This window comes from Crocodylus porosus, unplaced genomic scaffold (genome assembly GCF_001723895.1).
Source record: "Crocodylus porosus isolate Cpor-Errol unplaced genomic scaffold, CroPor_comp1, whole genome shotgun sequence".
In the NCBI taxonomy this organism is placed as follows: domain Eukaryota; kingdom Metazoa; phylum Chordata; order Crocodylia; family Crocodylidae; genus Crocodylus; species Crocodylus porosus.
This window is the reverse complement of record NW_017728886.1, coordinates 55775322-55797354: the sequence shown is the minus strand read 5'-3', so window position 1 is coordinate 55797354 and position 22033 is coordinate 55775322. Positions and strand designations below refer to the sequence as shown.

The 22033-nt window shown below is 44.4% G+C and overlaps 1 protein-coding gene across 1 annotated transcript in view; it reads right to left on the bottom strand.

Moving 5' to 3' along the window:
• The window catches only part of LOC109309643 (ATP-binding cassette sub-family B member 5-like), a 91167-nt gene that overhangs the window by 7222 nt on the left and 61912 nt on the right, over positions 1-22033 (bottom strand). The window contains exons 23-25 of the mRNA XM_019534436.1: positions 20941-21081; positions 5977-6133; positions 2381-2578 (exon numbers count right to left, since the gene is read on the bottom strand). Coding sequence (XP_019389981.1) covers positions 2381-2578; positions 5977-6133; positions 20941-21081 — 496 coding nt within the window. The remainder of the gene's footprint in view (positions 1-2380; positions 2579-5976; positions 6134-20940; positions 21082-22033) is intronic.

Here is a 22033-nt window from a genome sequence, read left to right as displayed (position 1 = left end):
GCCTATGATGCTGCACTGCCTCATGGGAGTTTTAACATAAGGATGATTTGATCTCTATGGGCCAGACTCCAAGGCTGGACTACCTCTCTCATGATACACTCTAGCCACTAACAGGCATCAGAAAAACAAAACAAACTGGTGCTTTACTTTAAACTCTGAGTGCCCCCACACTGAACCCAGCACATGACCAGAAGAAGCACTGCGTTATCTGGACCCAGCTCACCCAACTTCTGTATAGATCAGGTGCTTCAGCAGGGCTTTTTTGGAATTTTTATTTAGTAAATGATTGAATCAGCTTGAGATAAAAGCACTGAGAAGCTCCACTGAAGCACCCGATCTATACAGAAGTTAGGTGAGCAGGTCCAACTAATGTGATGCCGCTTCTGGACATGCACTGGGTTCAATGTGGGGGCACTCAGAGTTTAAAGTAAAGTGCCAGTTCATTTTGTCGGCAGGCCAGGTCGAACTAACATGCTGTTTCTTGTGGTAAAATGCATTTTTCCCTCATCTTTTAGCAGGGTTAGACAGCAGACCATGGCTGTTAGCTTGAACCAATTGTGGATGGGTTAAAATTTAACTTCAGTAAGCCATTCTTAAACCAAATAAAGGTATTTCATAGGAATCTGTACCTGTTTAATTATATCAGTGCCTTCCTCCTCTCTCCCTCCCAAACCAGCAAAGATTTCTTCTATAGGCAAGAGATTTAGTTAAATGCCAGAAAGCTTAATCAAGAAATGTGACAAACCCAAATTGCTTCTATACATTTGTGGGGTAGAATAATAAAACATGTTCCATTTGTGTGTTTCCAAAAGGTTGGAGCCAGAGTTCAGGGTTCCTGTGATAGAATTGCGTGGTTTATTCTTCTTTCTCTTACAATCCTACTCAAATTAAGATCAAGAAACTGGTGTTTTTTGGGTTTTTTTGTTTTTTTGGGGGGTTTTTTGATGCCTATACCGTGGCCTGTAGTCATTCTCCATAGGGTTGGAAAATGAGCATATACTTAAAGTAACCTTCTGAGAGGTTCCCATTTACATTTTGTAGATTTTTTCCCCCTTAGAACTTGATTAACCCCAGTAAACTGATTAAATCTCATGGTCTGGACCCTCATCTCATATAAAATAACAAAGCTCTACTGCCCTTTGTGGAACTATACTGATTTACTAGCTGAGGGTCTAGACCAAAGAGGCTTTCTTATTTCTATTTGCACAACATTTCGTGGGAAAAAAATAAATCTGGGAAAGGAAAAAATCACACCCATTTTTCTGAGACTGGCAAGATGAAATTTCATAAAGTCAATAATATACAACCACAGCAGTGGCTATGACTAAACAGAAAGTTTAAAAAAAATACTATTGGTATTTCTGGACCAGTTGCTGGAAATACCTTCTTAAAAAAGAGAGTTGTTGTGCATGATACTGATTCTAACAGTGAGAAATCCCAACAGAAGAAGCAATAGATTAACTTAAAGCTTGCTCCTTTGCTCCAGCTATAACTGGGGCAAATGAGCATTATAGGGTATGTGTAGACAACACATTAAAGTGGGTTAAATGCCCTTTTGCACTGTTTTAATAGCTTTGCTGTTTGCATGAGTTTGCAAACTCGGCAGCGTACTGAGTGTTAATTTTAGCCGCCATAGTAAATTTGGCGGTGTAATACACCTTAAACGACTTTGGGGCACAGCAAATGACTTTGGGGCGCAAACTATAACACCTCTGAGGAGTTTTAGTTTGCTACCTTCCAGCCATGGAGGGAATCACCTGGCCCTTGTGGCTCAGGGGCTCTGCAGGGAGCCCCAGCAGGCAGCCCGCCAAAAGTCCAGGAAGGCAGGCTACACTGAAGGAGAAAAAAAAAGCGGTGAGCCTGATTTTTTTTCTTTTCCTTCCCTGGGGGCTGCCTGCCTGCCTGAGCTGCGCGGAGGCCTGGTGCTTCCCTCCGCAGCTTCAGTGCCTCATGGGACCGCCTCAGCCGGGTTCCTGTGGGTGGGTTCTGTCTGGGGGGGAGCCACCGCTGCCACAGAGGGAAGCACCAGCTTCCTGCCCCCCTGCCACAGCTCAGGGACCACTTGGCCTGCTGGCAGCTCATTTTCCGCTCCCTGCTGCCAGAGAGGCAGGTAAGGACACGGGTGTACATAAAAACCACCGCTTCAATTTAGGGAGAATTAAACCCCTGTGTCATGTACAAATGCCAAAAGTCACTAAACCTGAATGACCAGCTATGTTCTATAGATACAGAATCAATATAAGATCAGGCCTCCCTCTTGACATCCTAGCAGCTCTGTCACTGGGCCTTTTAAAATAGCAATAAAACTTAAGTAGGAACATGCCGTTAGAAAACAGTAATAAAAATCACTAGCACAGGCATTATCAAAATCTAATCTTACCACTTGCCCTTTCAGAGGGTCATAAAACCTCTGTAGGAGCTGAACAGAAGTGCTTTTCCCACATCCACTGCTTCCAACAAATGCTACAGTCTGTCCCTGTTCAATTGTAAGAGACAAACCCTGCAGGATGGGAACATCTGGGCGAGTTGGATAAATAAAAGAGACTTCACGGAATTCTAACCTTCCACTGAATGTGTCCTGTGAGAACAGATTGGTAACGTCACATCACTTGCATTATACATCTGAATTAGTAAATCCATCTAAGTCTTTGAAATAGTAAGTTAATTTAAACATATATTATAGATACATACTCTAAAATGTCCTTCTTGTACTCAGATGCCATGCTGTATTATGTTCACCAAAAGATTTCTAAAATGTTCTTGAAATACCGGTGTGGGTGTAATGGTGACTAACGGTTCCGAATAACACTTATTAACTGTTCTTCAATTTTATTCTACTACACTCAATCTTTCATTTTAGGTTTTGGACTATATGCTTAAGACTTCCAGGAAAAGAAGTTGTTCAGCCTTGGTATGGAAAATAATGGTACCAGCTGATTTCCATCTCCCTGCACAGTAATGTCTTATGTCTGTACAGAACTAAACATTTTTAAAACAGGCAAATACAACATGTTAATAGACTAACTTCTTAAGAGTTCTGAAAGACTAGTGATTTAAAAAAAGACCCCAAACGTCTCTGTGACTCTTTTATGGTCTAAATGCATTGCTGTAATTATTGACAGTACTTTCACTGAAAGCACATTAAAGCCCAGTGATACTCAATAAAGCTTTAAAGAAGCCTTACTGAGAGTGCAGGAACAAACTATCCCAATGCATAGAAGGACTAGCAAGTATGGCAGAAGATCAGGTTGGTTTAACATGGAACTCTTCAGTAAACTAAATCACAAAAGGGAAGCTTAATAAGAAGTGGAAATTAGGACAAATAACTAGGGAGGAGTATAAGAGCATTGCTTGAGCATGGAGGGATAAAGTCAGGAAAGCCAAAGCGCAACTTGAGTTGCAGCTAGGAAGGGATGTGAAGGGTTTTTACAAGTAATAAGAAGGGTTTCTACAAGTATGTCAGTAGCAAGAGGAAGATCAGGAAAAGTGTGGGTTCCTTACTGAATGGGGGAGGCAACCTTGTGATAGAGGATGCAGAAAAGGTTGAAGTGCTCAATGCCTTGTTTGCCTCTGTCTTCGAAGGCAAGGTCAGCTCCCAGACTACTGCACTGGGCAGTACAGTTTGGGGAGGAGATGAGCAGCAACAGGGTGAAAGAAAAGGTGTCACAGGGCACTTTGATTTTACCAAGGTTTTTGATAGTTTCCCATAATATTCTCTCAGGCAAGCTAAGAAAGTATGGGCTCGATGAATAGACTATAAAATGGATAGAATACTGGCTGGATAATTGGGCTCAGGGGGTAGTAATCAATGGCTCAATACTTGGTTGGCAGCCAATATCAAGTGGAGTACCCCAAGGATTGGTCCTGGAGCTGGTTTTGTTCAATATCTTCATCAACGACCTGAAAGATGACACCAAGCTGAAGGGAGTAATAGATACACTGGAGGGTAGGGCTATGGTTCAGAGTGACCTAGACAAATTGGAGGATTGGGCCAAAAGGAATCTCATGAGGTTCAACAAGGATGAGTGCAAAGTTTTGCGCTTAAGATGAAACAAACCCATGTACCAGAACAGGCTGGAAGCTAACTGGCTGGGCAGCAGCTCTGCAGAAAAAGACCTGGGGGTTACAGCGGACAGTAAGCTGAATATAAGCCAGCAGTATGCCCTTGCTGCAAAGAAGGCTAACAGCATACTGGGCTGCATTGGTAAGTGTGTTGCCAGCAGGTCAAGGGAAGTGATTATTCCCCTCTATTCAGCACTGGTGAGGCCACATCTGGAGTACTGTGTTCTATTTTGGGCCCACACTACAGAAAGGATGCGGACAAATTGGAGAGTGGAGGGCAACAAAAGTGGTGCAGGGACTGGGGCACATGTCTTATGAGAAGAGAAGACTGAGAGGGGATTTAATACCAGCCTTCAACTATCTGAAAGGGGTTCAAAAGAGGATGGAGTGAGACTGTTCCTTGTGGTGGCAGATGACAAGAAGGAATGGTCTCAAGTTGCAGCAAGGGAAGTTTGGGTTAGATATTGGGAAGAATTTTCTCACTAGGAGGGTCAAAAAAGACTGGAACAGGTTACTCAGAGAGGTTGTGGAACCTCTATCCCTGGAGTTTTTTAGAATGAAGCACTGCGTGGGATGATCTAGTTGAGGCTGGTTCTGCTTTGAGCAGGGGGTTGGACTAGATGATCTCCTGAGGGCCCTTCCAACCCACTGTTATTCTATCCATCTCTACTCAAAAGTTTTATTTAGCTCTGTGGCACCTGCCCTGTGATTACTAACAAAACCAAAGGGTGAGAAAGGGGTCTGAATGTACAGTGAAAACCCCACTTTGACCATGTTGCCTTTTTCTGATTTTTGTCTTTACAGATTGTAAATGTATTGTGTGAATGAGTGCAGCTCATTTGTATTACAGCAGCAACCAGGAAGCCACCATTAGGATCAAGTATTTTTTTGTTGGGTATGGCATAATCACTAGATATTCCTTTCCCCTATGGACTTAAAATACGACAACTTGTTCTGTGCATGCTGGAGGTAGGAAGCAGCAGCATAAATATGAAACAAGGTGCAGTGTCCTAGCTTAAATAGGAGATGCTGCAGGATGGATGGGAGGAGAACATAAAGAAAGGGAGGTGAGGAAAACAACAGTGTGCACATCTACAAAAGACATTTACTGCACTAATTAGCTGTGCAGTAAAAGTCTTGGTGTCTAGTCTACATGTGTGCCCCCAGTGGGCTGGAATAAACTGATTTACTCCACAGCAGGATAGTACTAGTAAATACAAGTACTACCCTGCTGCAGAGTGAAAAACCCTGCAGAAGCCCCTGCCTGGCTGACTGGGGCACAAGCATGCTTCAGTGTGAGGGCTGTCTGCTGGCTAGCCCCACACTGAAGCTCCCTTATGCCCCAGCCAGCCCTTTTGCAGCACACTGAGCTGGGGGGAGCAGCCCCAGGCTGGCAGGCTGACTCTCAGGGCTCTTTGCCAGCTGGGGCTGCTCTGCCTGGGCTCCACATGCTGCACCTGAATAAACTGAGGAGCTTACTGCTGCAGAGTTAATTGATCCTGGGCACACATTCAAAGAGCGTGCCCGGGAGCAATTAACTGTAGCGCAATAAGCTTTGCAGTTATTCAGGCACCATAATTGCACGTGTAGATGCACCCAGTGATAGTAAGGGAACACAAAGCTTTATTTACTTGCTAAGTATTCAGTTTGGAAGAGGTCTAATCAGTCACTAGCAGGCTACTTGGCCAGGCACCATTATTAGATTACAGCACATTTTGAGCTGTGCTGCAATACAAATAATTAATCATAACAATAGCACTGAGACAATGCAAGGTAAGAGGCCTGTCAACTGGCCATAGGCTTAAATGCCCATGCTTCCACTTTCTTTATTTTAAGCAAAGGTATCAATAAGGTGAGGTAAATTCTTGCAACAAGGAGGTGTGGGTTTTTATTTAAAATTGAAGTTCCACTCACTGGTTTATCTCCTTCTTCACTGTAGCTATCAATGGCTGGAGTCCTTTCGAACAGAGCAAACAGGTGTGCAGCCCCAGATTTGGCTTTGGCATAGTCAGGTACAAAGGTCAATGTCTCACCTACTGCCACTGCACCATATGCAATTGCGGTAAAAACCCTATAAGAAGGAACATATTTCAAACACAACTTTAGTTAGATGTACTAATGGAAATGCGAGTGCTGATTCTCTTTGAAAGGATATGACCTGTGGCAGATGTTTAACAAGTAAATTAAATCAATCCAAGACATCTAATAACCAACATTAATGTAAAACATGTGTTGTATATTCTTCAAGTATAACAAGGATTTATCAGAGGCTATGTACAAATGTTCAGTTTTTGCTAGGAGAATCACTGTTTTCCTGGTAAACACCACAAGTATGCAGACATTCAAGCTCTTTTTCCAGGAGAAGCCAGGGTTAAATCACTCCTGAGAGAGTTTCTCCTGTGAGATTAAATGTCTACACACTTTCCCCTGGCTTAACTTCTCTTGGGATCAGGAGCCAAAGGAAAGGTTCCAGTGACTTCTTGAGACCAGGGTCACTGGTTTAGAGAAGGCACAGGGGGCAGCTGCTCTCACTTGTCCCATAGATCATGAAGGGAGGGAAGGATCAGCTACCAGCTGCTCTCCTGATGCTTCTTGCACCAGTTCCCAGTATCAGAAGCAGACAGAAGCTTTGCAGCACCACTCCCTTCACTTGGCTGCTTGGTACCAGGAGCCAAGCAGCAGAGTGCAGTGCAGCCCCCTTTCTGAGTGCTTGGCATGAGAAGCAGGTGGCAGCTTTGCCTTGCTGCCCCTTCTTCTTAGCTCCTGTAAACCAGGAACCAAGTGCAGGAATGGTGCTGTCCCCTGCTTGCTTCCCCTTGCCTCTCCCTCCTCTCCCCACTCCCCTTCTTGTTGCGTGGTGTGGACAGCAACCAGAAGCTGGCCAGCAGCAAAACTGGCTGGGGAATGCCACTCTGAGCCCAGCTCAGGGCTGCACTGGCTGGGGTTTGGGGCAAGGGGAAGCCAGCAGGGAAGTGGGATTAGGGAGGCTCTCCCTGGGATAGTGGGGCAAAGTCCCCACCAGCTCCTCAAACTGGAATCTGAGGTGTGCGGAGCAGGCAGGGGTGTTGCTCAGTCCATTTGACTCCCAGGCACTTGAACCTGGGAAGAGGGAGCAATACTGAGAGCCCCCTGTCTGTTTCTTGTACCAGGAGTCTCTTGTATGAGAAGCAGGCAGGGGTTTTTGCCCTGCTGCTTCAGTCCTGCCAGGAATGGGGAGGGAGGAGGTTGGGGGGACATGGTAGAAATGCTCCTGTTGTGACCCCTGTCAGGTAACACCTGATAATACCTGAAAATTCAGCTAATGCTCCAAACCACAATTTTGACTCTACAAATTGACCAGCTATAACAATCATAATGCCTTGTGACTAAAATAGACACAAGCCCTCCCTAGGGCCAGTATTGAAAGTACTGTCCACAAACCTTGAAGGGTCTTCAGCAGTGAAAAAAAGTGATTGTAAATATATGTAAGAAAGTCCAGTGTGATGTCTTGTGCTTACAGGAGACGTCCTGAGGGCCTCATAATAATTGTCCTTCAATACCTGGAATGACTATGGTGACTGAAAGACCACACAAGCAATTTGGAAGTGCCATATTTGTTAAAACTGGGACAGTCATAATTTCTACAGCAAAGACTGAAGAAAACAACATTGAAATCCTGGCTGTTGAATCCAGTGGAATTGCAATCACTTCAATCTACAAACTACCTAACACAACTTTTGCCTTTACAGATACACCAAGGATCACTGAGAATAAACCATGGGTGATCATTGGCAACTAACAGCTACAGCAAGCAATGGGGCTACAATGAGACCAATGAAGACGCTAAAGCAATAGAAGGCTAGTCAGATGCATACCAGTTGAGTTCAATTCATGATCCAAAACTACCTAAATCATTCAACAGTGGTCAGTGGAAAAAATGATACAACCCAGACTTTATATTCACCATCACGGGCTAAATCATAAAATGATATTAGACTCTATCCCACATTCTCAACATCAACCAATTAGCATTTAGATTCAAAGCTGCAGCAACACCTATAACAATGCTATTTTGCCAATGTTTCAACCTTAATAAGGCACACTGAAAAGGGTTTTCAGAATACGTTGATGCCACAGTCAAATCCATCAAAGCATTGCTTGAGACCTATGTCCAATTCATTAAAGCTGTACAGAAATCTTCAAGGAAGAACATCCCTTGGTGCTGTCACATGAATTACATCCCAGGCTTCACTCTGCAAACTACTGGCCTATACAAAGACTACAGGTAACAGTATGATCTAGACCTTTTTTCTGCAATATCACTACAGGTGAGGACCCCATGTTAGTCGTCACCAGGGATACTTGTTTTCTATGATAAAAAATTGCAAATTCTCTGATAAAAATCCCCAAATCCATGGTTAAAATTAAATGTCTCTCAGAGCCCCCCCCCACAGCCCTGCTGGTGTCCATCACTCCCACCCCCCAGCCCTGCTTGTGCCCCTTGAAGCCCTGCTGGAGGGATCCCACGGCTGCCAGGGCTACAGGGCCAGGGATCCAGGTCTGCATCCCCCTGCCCTCAGTGGAAGGCAGTGGTTGCTACAGCAGGAGCATGAGCCAGATCCCCCCACACTGCTGCCTCCTGCAGGCTTGGGCAGGGCCGTCTTCCAGTGCTAGCATGCACTCCCGGGGTCAGGGGGGACTTACATCCCCCCAGATCTGTGTGTGGGGGGGGGCAGGGCAGGTGTGCACTACCCCCGTGCACAGAGAGGAAGTGTGGCCAGGGCAGCACAGAGCTTGCAGTGGCAGGCAGCTTTCATGTGAGGCGCCACTGTGTCCTGCTGCACCAGTCACAAACACTGCACTCCAGAATGCCTGGGGAATGGCAGCAGGGCAGGAAGCACAGTGTTTGTGACCCAGGGTTTGTATCTGGCCAGGCACTCTGGCCAGGGGAGCGGGGGTGGGGAGGCAGGGTTTGCAATCTCCCTTCTGCTGGCTGAAGTGCCTGGCTGGCTGCAAACTCCCCCTCCTGGCCAGAGAGTTCCCAAGCTGGCTGGGAGCTGAGGGAGTGGGAGAGGCTGCAACCGCCACCCCCCCAACTCCACTTGGCTGGAGTGCCTGGCCAGCTGCACACCTCCCCACTCCCTCAGTCCCCAGTGAGCTTGGGCACTCCCCAGCCAGGCACTTTGGCCAGGAGAGGGACAGGGGGTTTGCAGCTGGCTGGGAGCAGCGTGGGTTTGCACCCAGCTGAGCACTCCACCTGGGAGCAGGCAGGCTGCACCCCCTCTTCTGGCTGGAATGCCCAAGCTAGCTCGGGGCTGAGGGAGTGGGAAGACTGCAAACCTCCCCCATGCCTGGCTGCAGTGCCCAAGCTGGTTGGGGGCTGAAGGAATGGGGAGGTTTGCAGCCAGTCAGGCACTCCAGCTGGGAGGGGGTTTGCAATGTGCCCGCTCCCGGCCAGAGTGCTCAACCGCCTGCAAACCCTCACTGTTCCCGGCTAGCTGCATACCCCACCTCCTGGCTAGAGTACCCAGCCAGGGAATGCCCAAGCTGGGATTGGGGAGACTTGCAACCGGCTGGGAGCAGTGGGGGCTTGCAGCTGGCTGAGAACTCCAGCTGGGAGCAGGAAGGCTGCAAACCCCCTCCTGGCCTGAGTGTCCAGCTGGCTGCAAATCTCCCTGCTCCCTCTGCCCCTAGCCAGATTCCCCCTCTCCCCCCCAGCTCAGCCCTGCAAACCCCAAGCCCCACTTACCTCCAGCAAGAAGAGGGAGCCTGAAGCATCCTCTGGTAAGTGTGAATGTTGGGCCCCACCCTTCTCCCTCTCCCTTCCCCTCTGGGCAGGGTTGGGGGTTTCCTGCCCCTTTGGTAAACAGCTCTTGTAGGCTGGAACTCTGCCCACCTGCAGAGCTCTTTGCAAAATGGGGAAATCCATGGATCTCTCTTTTAAAGGGAAAATTCATATTTTCTCTGATCAAAATGGGAAATCTGTCATTTTCTCCATTTTTCTATGGGAAACTGAAAACCCGGATCCCTGGTCATCAAAAAAGAATGCAGAAAATCCTAGGAGACCCTGACTGAGTCAACTGATAAGATGCATAATAGTAAAAAGGCCTGGCTGACAACATATAAACTAAGCAACAAGCCATGAAAGGTAGATCAACATCATAATGTGACTACTAACCAAACTGCTCACCAGATGCTTCTCAATGGAAAAGGCCCCCAAACCAAAAGCAAACAAACAAACACAAAAACCCTCTGACTAGAAAGGTACAAGTACTCCAAAGACCTGGGTTTAAATGCCTTTTAATGATGGAACTGAATACTGGTAGTAACACACTGAAGACTGGGAAAGCAGCTGACCTTGACAACATACTTATCAAACAAATCAAGCAATTTGGACCCCAGACTTGAGAATTGCTCCTCTGCCTATACAGCTCATGCACAGTCAGTCAAAACATTTCAAAGATATGGCAACATGATCTGGTAGTGGCACTTCTAAAGCTAGGGAAAGATTCATCTGTTTGAAAGAGCTTCAGACCTATCTCTGTTATGCCACATGTACAAATTCTATAAACAACTGATACTGAAGTGACTTGCCCCATATGTGGATAAACACCTAATCCCTGAACAGGACAGCTTTCACCCTGGAAAATCAACAATAAACCAACTGCTTAATCCAAGTCAACATATTGAGGATGGTTTTGAAGAAGGCCAAATCACGAGTTGTGTTTGTTGACCCAACAACTACCTATGATATGATTACCTACCAATGACTCCTCTAAAAGACTCTAGAAATGACAAAAGATCTACACCTTACAGAGCTGATAATGAACCCTGCTCAAAAACATACTTTTTTATTTGTCAAACTGGATGGGAAGAAAAGCAGATGAAGGCGACAGCACCATAAGGCAACTGATGGAAGCAACAGATGGAGCTGAACCAGTGGTGCAAGGAAGCATACTTGCACCACTGCTATATAACATCTATACGAATGACCAACCAATTGATTTGGAAAGAAAATGTTTAATCTATGCAGATGACCTGTACATACCAGCCCAAAACACTGGCTTTGACTGTGTTGAATAATCCCTAAATGAGGCACTAACACTATGCACAGAAGTTGCACTTAAACTGGTTTAAGTAATCAGAAACTGGTTTAAATCTCTAATAGAACAGAAGTTCAATGCGCATTAACCAGTTTCAAAATGGCTGAAACTGGTTTAAGATAAACTTGGCTGAATGTGGTATCAGACTTAACTGATTTTGGTCAAACCAGTTTATGAAACTTCTGTCTCAGATCCCTTCCTGGTTCAAGTTAAATCAGCCCTCCAGCATCTCAGTATGCTTTCCAGCCCTGGGCTGTGCTGTGTGGTCTGCTCCAGCACAGAAGGGTTGTGGGGGGAAAGGCAGGGATTGCCATCCCAGGGAAACCCCAGCTGGGGCCTGGGGCCAGGGAGGGGTGGTTAAACTTCTCTTCCCCCAAATACAGAACTGCCCTGTCGCTAAAAAACTTACTGCTGGCTGTGACTGTGGACTACAAATCCCAGAGGCACCTAGAAGCAGGAAGAGGAAGTGATAAGCAACCCTGCAGAGTCTAGCTGTTGTGAATCTGGACTGCAAATCCCAGAGACCTTGGGGGCGGCAGGAGGAAGCGAACACAGAGCCCATGCTGGCTCCATGCCAGAGAGCTGTGCTTGAGTGCCACCTGACTTCTGGCCTGAGAAATAGTGAGAGGTTCTTCAGCCATATTGAGAGATTACATGGAAGAAGTTAGGCTGCTGCCCAAGGAGGATAGGGTGATCAAAGATAATTTAGAAATGGCTCGAAAACTTGACCTAGGTTTTCAATAAAGACAGTGATGTTGAACACTGGGAGGAGTGAAAGCTGGAATGAGAGTATAGAAATGAAAATGTTCACGCTTGATGCAGAAACAAAACTCAAAGAACTGAATGTACTCAAGGCTGAATTGGCTCTGTCCCAGAATTATGATAGAACCGGCACAGGACAGCATACATTAGATAGTAACCATTTTAATAAATCTATTAGGCTGGAGGTATTACCAATATGATTGTGCAGCAGCTGGCACAAGAACAAAGGGTATAAATGGATACATTTAAACTGGAAATTTAAAGAACGTTTCTATCTGAGCAGTAAGATTCTGCAACAGCCTTCCAACTCAAGTAATAGGATAAAAACAAAATCATAATTAATTTGAAGTTGAAGCAAAATCAGTTAGTGGAAGGAGTTCTATTATGCTTGAGATAGAGACAGGACTTGATAATTTAGCAGTATTTAGCATCTTGTTCTGAAGCATCTAGTATACTTTTGAACACTATCAAGCTGAAGAATTATGGATAATATTTCTGACTTCTTATAAAAATCATACAGAAATAAGGTTGAAAGGCACTTCTAGAGGTCATCTAGTCCAACCCCCTCCCAGAGGCAGGATCATCTCTATCCAAACCATCCTATACAAATCCATTGTCCAACCTCTTAGCAAAACTACACAGTCAACCCAGACTCAATATAAAACACAACACCTGATCTGCCACAGGTAAAGCAGGAGTACAAAGTATCTAGTCAGTAAAAATATTATTTTATGCATCCACATATACAGAATTGACTCTGCTGATAGCATTTGCAAGAGGACATTTCAATCTGTAAAAGTAAACAACATAACAGAACTGAAAAGATTCTAACTTACATGTAGCAATTCTTAAAGAATTTATATATATATATATATATATGATCAGGTTTAAGCACTTGTTTTAAAGTTGATTGCTGTACCTTATGTTCTACAGAATAAATAATGATCAGTCATTTAATAGCATCTTAACACACTTTCTTTAACTGAAAAGTATTATGTAATAGATATATGAAGAAGGACCTTGAGCCTTCGATTTTATTAGTTATAATTTGGTCATAATGCTCAGTTTATAATAGAAATCATTACTTGGAAACTAAGTATAGCAGCTAAGTATGTACTATCTGAAAATCAAGACTTGCTGAACTTTCTCAAGTTGCATATAAAAAAAACTCAGGCCTCCTACTGTTTAAAATGTGTGGACTATTCCTCTTGCATTTTTCTTATGTTCACTCAGAGCCATTAAAATCTTAATCTGATAGCAAAGATTATGTTTAACCCTAACAAAAACCTTTGTTAGCTGTGATTTTCATGATGTGGCACTTTGATTTTCCTGTAAGTTAAAGAACAAACCTGCATAATACAACTCTTACATAAAGGAGGCAAACACAGTCTTGCTTCATAAGGATTATCACGCACAATCTAGGTCAGGTTACATGTAGGTATGGGGGAGTGCATGCAGTACAAAGACGGGCACAGAGACAAACAGAGCAGTTCACCAGTACTTGATCTCTCGAGCATGGTTTTTGACTGTGTACCAATACTTTATCTCTTTCAAAGCAGCTTATCTGTGAAGTCTGCCACCTGTCAGTGTACAAGTGTTTAACACATAACTTTTCCTGTATTAATGTAAAATTAGTAAATAAAAGTAAGGAAGAGGACATGCTGAATGAACCAACCACAGCCTTTGAGGAACTGGCTTCTAGATCTTTCTGGAGGATGACAATTCCTTTTTTTACACTTTAATTCTTGTTTCCAAATGTGTTTTTTCCCCCCACTATCCGGATCTGAAATCTAAATCTTTCTTATAAGTGTCTGTGCTAGTCTCTCTATAGAGGGGTGGCTAGGACATGGGCTTGGAAAATGAATTCCTGATTCAGAGCAGAGTTCTTCATCCCAGATCACTCCAGCTAGGTCCCTCTGTTTTACCTGTGGCAGATTAGGGTGTTATGTCTTATGGATGCGTCAAAGTGACTGTAGTTTTGCGAATAGGTTAAACAATGGATTTATATAGGATATCTGGATAGGGATGATCCTGCCTCAGATGACCTCTAGGCTAAAGACAGAAGTTACACACAAATCTGTTCAAGTGATCAAAAACTGGTTTAAACCTGTAATGGAACATAAATTCAGTGCACGTAAATCCATTTAAAAATGGCCAAAACCAGTTTGATATAAACCTGGTTGAAAGTAGCATTGAACTTAAGTGATTGAACTCAACCCAGTTTATGAACCTTCTGTCCCAGACCCCTTCCTGGTTTAAGTTAAACCAGAGTCCCCCAGCATCCCGGCATGTTCTGCAGCCCTGGGCTGGGCTGTGCTCTCTGCTTTTGTGGAGCAGGGCAGGCCTCACCCCTCTGCTTCTTAGCTAGAGCAGGGGTGGGGGCATGGGCAGATGCCCACCCCGTTAAGGTGAAGGGGGCAGGGACAAGGTTTAATTCCCCCTCCTTCTCCTGTCCCACCATCACGGCCCCCATTTGGGTATGACAGGGGTGCAGAAGCCCCTGCCAGGCATTTCTCCACTTGTTGCCCCAGTTGCAGGGATGGGACCAGCCCTGGCAGTAACTTCAAGTGAGCAGGCCAAGGAGGAGGTTTAATCCCCCACTCCATGTCCCACTGGCATGGACCCAAGCCAGGGTCTGCCTGGTGCTCTCCCCTGGCAGCAGCAGGGGCGGGAGCACGGTCAGATGCTGACCAGCATGGCTCCCTGAGGCAAAGGGGGTGGGGAGGGGGTTTACTCCCCGCCTTTACTCTTGTGGGAAAACAGCAGGGGTCTGTTAGCCCTGACTGCCACCTCTGCCAATCATTCCCTGCATGGGGCAAGAGGCAGAATAAGCTCTTTCCCTGCCCCCTCTGCCAGACTAGGGTGGCCATTGAGGTACCTCAAGAATAGAGAACAGTGTCCCCCCAGCCTCTTGAGGTGGGGGGTGGGGGCAGGCATGACAAGCTCCCGCAGGCGGCAGTGGCGGTGGTGAGTGGGGAGCTCCCACAGGCAGCCACGGCAGTGTTGACAGTGGAGGGGGAGGGAGGAGGCTGCCGAGTGCTGAAAAATAGAGGCCATAAAGGCATCCCATAGAGGACAGAGGACCAGAAAACCAGACTGTCCTCTATAAAACTGGACGAATGGCCACCCTATGCCAGATGCTGGAGGGAGAGGAGTCATAACCTCCCCTTCCTGCCTCCTTTGTCTAAGGGTCCTATGTCAGCCCACCTCTGGCCACACCCCTTCCCCCGCTGCTGAAGTGGTGAGGGAGGAGCAGCCCTCATGGGGCAGCAGCCCCTGTCATGGCTTCCCAGGAGTGCAAGTCTCTTCCTGGCAGGGGAACTGTGCTGCAGGCAGGAGCAGGGTGGGCTGAGCTGCCGCAGACTGCATGGGGCGAGCAGTGGAACCTGGGCTTGGAGGGGTGGCCATAGCCCCCCAAGCCCTCCTTAGCACTGCCATCACCCTCCCTGTGCAGTCCGCAGCAGCTCTGCCCACCTTGCTCCTGCCTGCAGTGCTGCACCCCGACCCGGAAGAGGCTTGTGCTCCCGGAAAACCATGACTGGGGCTTCTGCCCTGTGAGGGTCACTTTCCTCTTGCCACTCCAGTGGTTTAAACCTCTAATAGAGGCATGGCCACAGGCCGACCGGCATGGTCCTCTTAGGCAAAAGGAGACAGGGAGAGGGGTTACTTCTCTCCTCCCTCCAGTGCCTGGTGGAAGGGGCAGTGAAGGAGCTAATTCTGCTGCTAGCCCCACTCAGGGAGCAATTGGCGGAGGTGACAGTCAGGCCTGGCAGACCTTGACTTCAGTTTCTTGGGGGCAGAGAGGGCAAAAAAACCCCTCCCTCTCCCCTTTGCCTCAGGGGGCCATGCTGGCCAGTGTCTGGCCACGCCCCCACCCCGCTACTGCAGCAATAAAGGGGAGCACTAGGCAGACTCTAGCACAGGTCTGTGCCAGTGGGACAGGGAAGGAGGCATTAAATCTCTGCGCTGGCCAGTTTACTTGAGGCTACTGCAGCTGATGGATGCGCTAGTGCCCCCCCGGCTTCTGGCCTGAGCCAATGCAGGCATGTGCCTGCATTTTCTGAGTTAAAAGTGAAATGTCTATTCACTTGCAAATTGGTTCAATCTAGGCAGGTTAGTCTAACCTGCAAAGATTGAATCAATTCACGCTATGGCTTTTTGAATGCCTGTCCCTAGCTGTAGAGGTGGAGTAGATGACCTCTGGAGGTCCCTTCCAACCCTACATTTTTATGATATGTGTGCAATTCAGCCTGATTCTCACATTTCCCCTGGCTAGTGTCCTAACTACATAGCTAAAGCATCAAGTTTTCTCTTAGACCCCTAACCTTCCAGACGAAAGTTTAATGAAAACTGATATAATTTGACCAAGCAGCATATTTCAGCAAAAATGTTAAAATCAGATCTCCTGGTAGTTAAAATATTTTTTTTAAATGCCCATGAACATTATTTTAACAGAAAGTTCAGTAGAGCAGACTTTATTTTAAAAACAGACTATAAAAACAATGTTAAGAACTCCAAAGTCCTCTCTCAGAGGGGTAGCTAGATTTATTTTACTATTACACTTTAGCATGATGGAAGTTGGCAACAAATGTATCTGAATAGTATGATGAAAGCAGAGAGGTGTTGTGCCCTGCTGTCCTCCCACAGGAATTGGGTGAAGGCAGTCCAGCTTGGTTCCCTATGTACACTGCTGTGCAAATGCTGTCAAAGAGATGCAGAATATTGAGTCTACTTACCTACAGTGAAACCTATCTAAAATGATTGGGAGTAGAGAAAAGTTCTATCTTAAACAGTTTTCCGTTTTATAGGGACAGCTTCCACTTTCCTTCTCCTTGTTCTGTCTGCTTGTGGTCTCTGTTGTGTCCCAATTGCTCCATGACTTCTGTTTTTCTCTCAGCATCCCAGCCCAGCCCTTGTTCTCCCTGCTCAGACTGTGTACATGTGTAATTGCTTTCCTTGATATACAAGGTAATTCTACAAATGGGTCCAAGTTACCTTTCTATTTCTACATTAGTTTCCAGTTTATGCAGATTGAATACATATAATTCCCCATACGGCACATTGGGACAATAGACAATTTTCAGCTTGAGCAGGTTTCCAGCTTTTAGGCTCCATTTTAGGTCACTTTCAAATTGCCAGTGAGCACGGGGGTTGTGCTAGTTGTGAACCCCTGTTGAATTGGAGTTATAAGTATTTTGTGTTGATGCTAGCCTTCAGTGGAAAGATTTTAGCTGCCAAAAAATGTATCTGGGTTTCTACCAGCTTCCCCAAAGTGCATCTCATCCAATATTGAAAAAAACCATCATTGATCACCTATTGGCAGGCTCTTCTATTTATGTACTTGTTCTTGCTTCTATTATTTTTTCTCCACCCCCTCATTGTCTACTATACTGTGACATTGCTAAAAGTCAGTCCCATAAAAGATGACAATGACTCTAAAGAGTTTTGTTTTTTACACAGAGACAACTTGCCACTCCTACAGTTGTGACAGTATGTACCATCCAGGTAGACCTAATTTATTACATGTTATGCAGATTGGAACAAGCGAATATGTCTATTTCTTGGAGCAGGTTGTTGATGAGGAGTTGTACCTTACTTAAAAATTCACCTCATACTACATATGTTTCCTTGTATTGCATGTATTTCCTTCTCCATGTAACATCATCTGACAATGCTGCTCTCAGCTAAGCAATTCCTTTGGTCAGATTATTTAAAACTCTTAAAAAAATCAGCTTGTAGGAGGTGAGACTTATTGTACAGCAGCTTTTCTTTAAAGCATGCAAGGAAGATTTTCAGTGATTGTGAGATTTAATAAGATGTTATCACTTATACTAGATCAAATCAGTGCTTGATCTAGTCCAGTATTGTGTCTCCAGAAGTGACCAGACCCAAGGCCCTCAGAGGAAAGCACAAAAACATCAAAGAACGCACATAAAGATAGATGTTCTCTGAAGTTAACTCTTTCTGAAGTCAAGTCCCACTGGAGTTGCTCTTTTTCTTCATGTCATGTCATTTGCTCACTTCTCAATATTACTTACAATTCTGTAGAGCAGCATCAGTCCTAAGATTACATTTTAGGACAGCCCAGTTATGGGTCTTTCAAGGTAAAAATTTACTGTTGTGTTTTGTTTCTTATCCCTGACTGATCTTTACCTGTCTCCTCAAGATGACGTCACATCTTTAATTGCCTCAAGTGAAAGCAAGCATAAAAAAGTTGTCAAAAGCCTATATTTAATATGCATCCTCTCATTTCTCAATTGCTTAAATATCTTGTAAGATTTAAAAAAAAACTCAGCTCCTAAAACAATACTGTTGTTGATAGAATTTAAATGTTTGCAGCTTTAGGATGCTTCTTCTTTACCACAAACCTCCTCTTCATCATAATTAAGTGTTTTTCTGTATACACTATGGCAATGCTATGTAAATACTATGGTACAATGTAAACACTAAAAATATGGTGGGAAGAAGCTTCACTTTTCTCTTACACATTTGTGGACATGCCTCTCATAGATTTCTCTATCACCTGCTGAGCCTCCTGTTAATGGGACTGATTTGACATGTAATTCTCATGGCTATTGTGGCAGACAGCTATCTTCTGGAAACACTTACTGTGTCAGTGTCATTAATGAGTCCTGCAGTTACTGGAGAGATATGATGGCTTTTAATTATTGGAGCACTCCACCTGCTAATGTGATATTGGAGTGCTTATTAGGATTTGCTGATGATGTACAAACATGTTACAGAATATCTTTGCTGTCTAAAATGTGATATGGCTTAGTTTAATTAAAATCAAGTCACAGCGCAAGGAAATCTTAAAGCTGGATATATATTGGGATCTATAATAAAATGTTGGGACAAAACTTAAGTAAATTCAGTGCCCTAAATAGTGAGACTGGCTAATATCAGCATATGCCTCAACCTGTCTGCATTGTTTCCAAAGATAAAAGAGAGTTCTTTATGAGAGACCTTGGAGCTGCATTCTGATTTTAAAACCTTCTAACATAAAATTCAGCAAACAGTTGCCTATCTACCTCAGCTCAGTATGCCTTAATTTTAATGGTCTCATGTTCAGCAGTGGATCTTTGCTCACTATGCTCTCACTTTCCTGGTGCCTACATATTGTGCTCTGTCCACCAACATAACTTGATTTCTTGAGTAGCCGAATTGAAAGATATCTCTAAAACCACACCTTTGACTTGAACCTTCATGCTTAATACTTAACTGTCTTAACTATAGGGAACTTCTGTCTGCCTTCCTTCTCTCAAGTGACTATTTTCAATTCTTGAGCATCTGCCAAGCAGATCTCTCTCACCTAGATTGCCAATAACTCCCCATGTATTATTAGCATATATGATTAGGCATAGTGAGAGTAAATAAAAACTGTTGCCAACAGTATGACACCAGATTTAAGCAGTCTCCAAAAATGTGTCATCAGCTGAAAGGCTTTGGCTCCAAAAGAAGAATGTGCCCAAGTTTTTTGTGGGCCAGTAAAACATTTCTACATTTTATTATCCAACACCACAAAAAATGAAGGGGCAAAAGTAGAACTGTTAGCTAGCAGTGAATGTGTAAGGCAGGTGAAATAAATGCTGATGCGAACTGAGAAACCTTTTTTAAACAGCTTTAATAAATCTAGACCCCAATTCAAAATCCTTAAGCACATGATTTGTTTGTTGCATCATGTGTACTATGCACAGCCTGAATACTAGGCTGTACCAGCTACGCATGAATGGAGAAATTCCCTTCTGCCACTGTGTTGCAGGAGTTTCTGTGATACCTCCATTGATGGGAGGGACAAACTGATCCTGGTAGCAGTTTCTCCCTGCCTCATAGCTGCTCTGCCCCACAGATGTCCTTGTGTACATGAATTTACTAACAAATGAGCCCTGTGCCACAAGAATGCAACCTCATATCCTGCTCTCCCCCTTCCCTTGCTTATGCAGTCATATTGAATTCACCCTCTATAGCGCAGCAGGATTTGTCCCCTAGTCAGGGTTGCCAACCCAAGATCTTTTTTTTTTTTTTTACTGACAATCTGCAAGCTTTTTACTGGTAGCCAAACTTTATTACTGACACATGTTTTTACTGATATATATTGTACATAATGTAAGTGGAATTGCTCTCCCAGCCCTGTCCTGCTGCCAGGCCCCAGTTAGAAGGGTTGGGTTCAAATTTAGGGGTTTAACATCAATCATAAAGAAGTTAAAAATGTTACTCCTGTTGGCCCCGCTTCCCTCCTGTTCCATCCTATCCTGTCCCAGAACCCCAAAGAAGCCTACCTGTGGCCCAGCAGCATTACAGGCAGCCTGGGACACAGCAGCACATGGCTGAGAGAGCAGAGTGCTGCACTTCCACTCAGACACCAGGTGGCACTTCTCTGTCCTGTCTATCAAAGCCTCAATCACTCTGCACCTGCTTAGTGTTTTTACTGAGAGCTAAAGTTGTTGTTTTTTTAATGAACTTCACTGAGAACCATTTTAGCTGATTTTTTTTACTGACAGTTGGCATCTCTGCCCATAATGTGTTTTTTTATATCCTACAGCTTCAGAATTTTTGGCCAAGAACAGAACCTCAGAGAGAACAGACCTCCTTTCCATCATCAAAACTCTACTAATTCACTGAGTGACATAGGCAGTCTTAACTTCCAAGGGTCTCACTCTCCAATACAATCATGATTTTTGTGCAGACCTTTATTGATTTTAATGTGACTCAGGGCTCCTGCTTGTTCATGCAAGTAAATACACGGGGTGGGGGGGAGGGGGAACTTGAGACCAACTCTCTGTTGCCAAATATACTAAAATTAACACAGTTTTTTTCCAAAGCTCTAGGCCATTATACAGCGAGCAATGCTATAGTGCTGCAATAAGGTCTCTAGTTGTACTCACAGAATAAATACATAAAGTAAACCCTACTTCCTTTTAATCTGATGATAATTTATCTCTGTGACAAGGTTGTGAGATGAGGAAATCCTTGGGGAACTAAGGGGAAGTGTAAATCTGCACATGCTTAATGTTTATTAATTTGCAGTACTCACACGAAAACGCCCTCAGGGGTCATTCTTCCAGCTGTAATTAAATATGCCCCAAATCGAAAGCCTGCAGCATAGGTGAAATACAGAAAAGCCTGGCTGAATGCATAACAGGAACCGTAGATCTGGGCTTTCTTTTGAGCATTTCTGCAACATACAACATTTGTATAGAAACCATGAACCAAATGGCAAAAACATTAGGGTACATTCTTTCTGTTCAGAAAGACTAGTTTTCTTATTTGCTGTAGCTCGTACAGTTTGCTTCTATGTGTAATTCAGGTGTGTTGCAGGGACTGAAGGTGGTAGGTGGCAGATATAGCAAATGCCCATCATGTGTAAAACTGGTAAGAATTCCTGGGTCTTGACTTTACTAAAATCTCTGTAATGCTGCACTGGTGGAACTGTAGTAGGACTCTGGGTAGTAGAACTGTAGTAGGATTATGGGTCCAGTTACAGGTAAACTGGATAAACAGCCTGGGGAAAATAAATATCCTATAGCTACAGGCCTGCTCCTGCATGCATGGACCCAGAACTATTATTAACATGAGCAAAATCAGGCAGCAACAAACTGTGACAGAGAAAGCTGTTTTGGATCAGTGAAAATAAGGGCCCTCCAAACGTAATCCAGGAAGCAGGGCTACATATTATATCTACCTAGGAGCACTACCTCTGCCTTTTGTCTGTGTAAATCATAGACAGAAATGAATTTTAAATATTCCTGACTCCAGATATGTACCCATACAAGCAATGTTAGGCTTTGATTTTCTGGGTTGGCTAGGAGGTGCTTGGTCCGAGCTTTGCAATTATAGGGAAACTTATTGATTTGTATGGTTGAGTTTTTATCTACTTTTTTCTGGAACAAATAAGATATAGTGGAGTGGGATGTTATCATGCCATTTCTATTCAAAAGGGAGTATGCCAAGACATTCCCTATAGTCAATGCAAATGGCAGAACTTGACATCATGAGCATAAATGTTTGCAGGACTGGTGCTTAGAACTGCAAAAATATATTGGATGTTCAACTTTTTATGTAGGCATTTTTTTTAGTTTCATCTACCTCAGTCTCCTGACATCTTTCCAGAGAGTTCATGGAAATAA